General features: G+C 40.7%; 1 protein-coding gene across 1 annotated transcript in view; it reads right to left on the bottom strand.

Annotated features, from left to right (window-relative positions):
• Positions 1-34: 34 nt before the first annotated feature.
• LOC109463151 (carboxypeptidase N catalytic chain-like) overlaps positions 35-2,747 on the bottom strand; it is a gene marked incomplete at both ends in the record, with an annotated part of 4,269 nt that continues 1,556 nt past the window's right edge. Inside the window, 3 exons of the mRNA XM_019759868.1 lie at positions 35-292; positions 603-702; positions 1,086-1,179. Of these exons, the coding sequence (XP_019615427.1) occupies positions 35-292; positions 603-702; positions 1,086-1,179 (452 nt within the window). The remainder of the gene's footprint in view (positions 293-602; positions 703-1,085; positions 1,180-2,747) is intronic.

Here is a 2,747-nt window from a genome sequence, read left to right as displayed (position 1 = left end):
AAAGAACGAAACTGGTTTATCCAATTTGGTTTACCAATCTGATGAAACGATGAACAGAAAAAAGATAGTTGAGAGATTGGACAGGAAAGATGCAGGAAGGGATAAAGGAGAAAGAAAAAGAAAAAGAAAGAACGCATACCCCTTTCCAGTAACTGTCTGGAATAGGAATGTGGTGAGTCGGACCGCCATGTTGGTCACTGCGGTAGGCGATGGTGTTGAGCGCTGGGAAGTTTCTGTTGAGGTCAATGCCCTGGACGTTCTCCCGGCCACTCATCCAGCTGTTATCCGGGCCCTAACAGACATGACAAAATGGGCAGTACCATTCAATGTCTGTGGTTTACAGAAATGGCGAAAGGGTTATCAAAGGCTAATACATGCACTAGGCAAAGCAAGAAGTCAGACATTTTAGACTTCCGAGAAGTATTTTGAGGTTTTTGTGGCCTTGAAATTCACAGATCTGTAGAAAGTGTTGGGGTTTTCGTAAATGATTTACAACGGTGCAAGAGCGCGCACACACAAAACAATATCTCCTATTCCACTCAGGTGATGAGAAGAAAATGTCATCCATGAGCGAGTGTGTAAACTTTGTGCCAGACTCTTACCCGCCGTGCTGCGATTTCGTATCCGTCAGGGTTCATGGAGGCGAGGATGTGGATCCTGGTGGTTTTTATCAGTCGCTTCACCCGCCTGACGCTGTTATAGCTGTCGGAATGTTAGGGTTATAAGTTTAATCAAGAAAAATCAGCATCTCTTTCATACTTACTAGCAACGAACACTCAATCTGAAGTAACTGATACTCATTTCTCGGTATATATAGACCAACGTTGCACTTGTCTTCAGATTCTTAGTCACTGCTGATAGATACTCGTAGTGGATGCTATCTGAAAGGTCTGACTCCTCAGAAAATTTATCCAGTTGCGCTTGATTTATTTTGCTTCCCGTCAGGTGTTACCGTTTACCTATTACAGAGATATTGCGTGAAGAGGAGTAAAACCTCATGGTTCTCATGAGTTAGAAGTGTATGTCCACAAGATCCAACAAGGTTATGACAGTGGGAGATGATGTGATTCAGGCTGAATATTTACCTGTTACAGAGATACTGCATGAAGAGGAGTAACATCTCCCGACCGGTCACCTCGTTCCCGTGCATGTTGGCCACGTACTTCACCTCAGGCTCCCCTGGGGGTGAAAAACAAACCTTTTTATGCTTCTTTTTATGCTATCTATGAAGGAAAGAATGAATGAATTAATGAATTAATGTTTGATTTATCAGTGAGCCTTGTGACAAATTCACGTAGTCCATATAGGCTTATCAGACACCAGAATAAGTTTAACTTAACATCCAATCAAAAGCGATAAAGGTAACAGCGAGGTATCTGATTATCCCCCTGTTATGCACAACAAAAGGGTTCCCTGCCTACTATATGCTGATGACTTGGTAATTTTTTCCGAGTCCAAACAGGGGTTACAATATTCTTTGAACAATTTGGAAAATTACTGTACACTTTGGAAATTAAATGTTAATCTTAGAAAAACTAAAATTATTGTATTTACAAAGGGTGGCCGCTTACCCAAAAATTGCTCGTTTTTATTCGACAATCATGTAGTTGAAATTGTATCGTCATATACTTATCTCGGTATTATTGTGAACTCAGCCGGCACGTTTAAAGCAAATAATAAGTACTTGAGTTGCAAGGGTTTGAAAGCTTTATTCGGAATTAAACAGTCACTGGATCAAGCCAACGCCTCACTATCAGTTAAAAACAAACTTTTCGACGCATGTGTAAAACCTGTTTTACTTTACGGCTCAGAAATTTGGGGCTCAGCCAAAAGCCCTAGATTCTGCCCCATTGAATCCGTCCACCTTAAATTTTGTAAACAGTCTCTGAACGTTCCTAGATCAGCCTGTAACCTTGCATCAAGGGCGGAACTAGGGAGGTACCCAATGCACCTGGAGGCCTCCCTAAATGCCATTAAGTATTTCATTCGTATACGCCAAAACGTGCCAGCTGACAGTCTGCAAGCGGACGCCCTCTCATGTCAACTACAACTAGAGACTAGCGGCAATAAATGCTGGGCGTCCGGTATTCGTAAAACTTTGGAGGAATGCGGTTTTGCTTACGTATGGCGACCTGATATATCTCTTAGCACAAACCTATCACCAATAATTAACTCCATCAGCCAACGATTGAAAGATATTTACACCCAAACATTTATCACTGAAATCCACAATGACCATAACAGAGGTACATCTTCTAGTAACAAGTTACGAACGTACCGTTTGTTTAAAACTATATATAAAGAAGAAGAGTACCTATCGGCTAACAACATACAACACAGGATAGCTGCAACAAGACTCCGAATAAGTTGCCACAAATTACTCATAGAAACGGGACGGCACAACCGCATTCCTCTCCAGAACAGACTCTGTCAATACTGTAACATGAATAGAATAGAAGATGAACAACACTTTATTTTAGACTGTACTTTATATTCTAATGAAAGATCTGTCCTTTTTAATTATATCAAAGAGAAGTTCCCATACTTTGAACACCTAAGCGCAAATGATAAATTTATATTTTTGATGCGTCTAGACAAACCCTGTATCACAAACATGATCTGCTCCCACATTTTTCACTGTACAAAAAAGCGAGAAGAAGTTGACCTGTCTGTATTAGCTCAGTGACTAGAACACTATGTATTAGCCTAGTATAGTACCCTTGTATGTTCCTTATGTATGTATGTCT

Source organism: Branchiostoma belcheri, unplaced genomic scaffold, assembly GCF_001625305.1.
Source record: "Branchiostoma belcheri isolate BF01 breed outbred unplaced genomic scaffold, Haploidv18h27 scaffold1221, whole genome shotgun sequence".
NCBI lineage: Eukaryota > Metazoa > Chordata > Leptocardii > Amphioxiformes > Branchiostomatidae > Branchiostoma > Branchiostoma belcheri.
The sequence above is the reverse complement of the archived record's forward strand: the minus strand, read 5'-3'. Positions and strand labels throughout refer to the sequence as shown.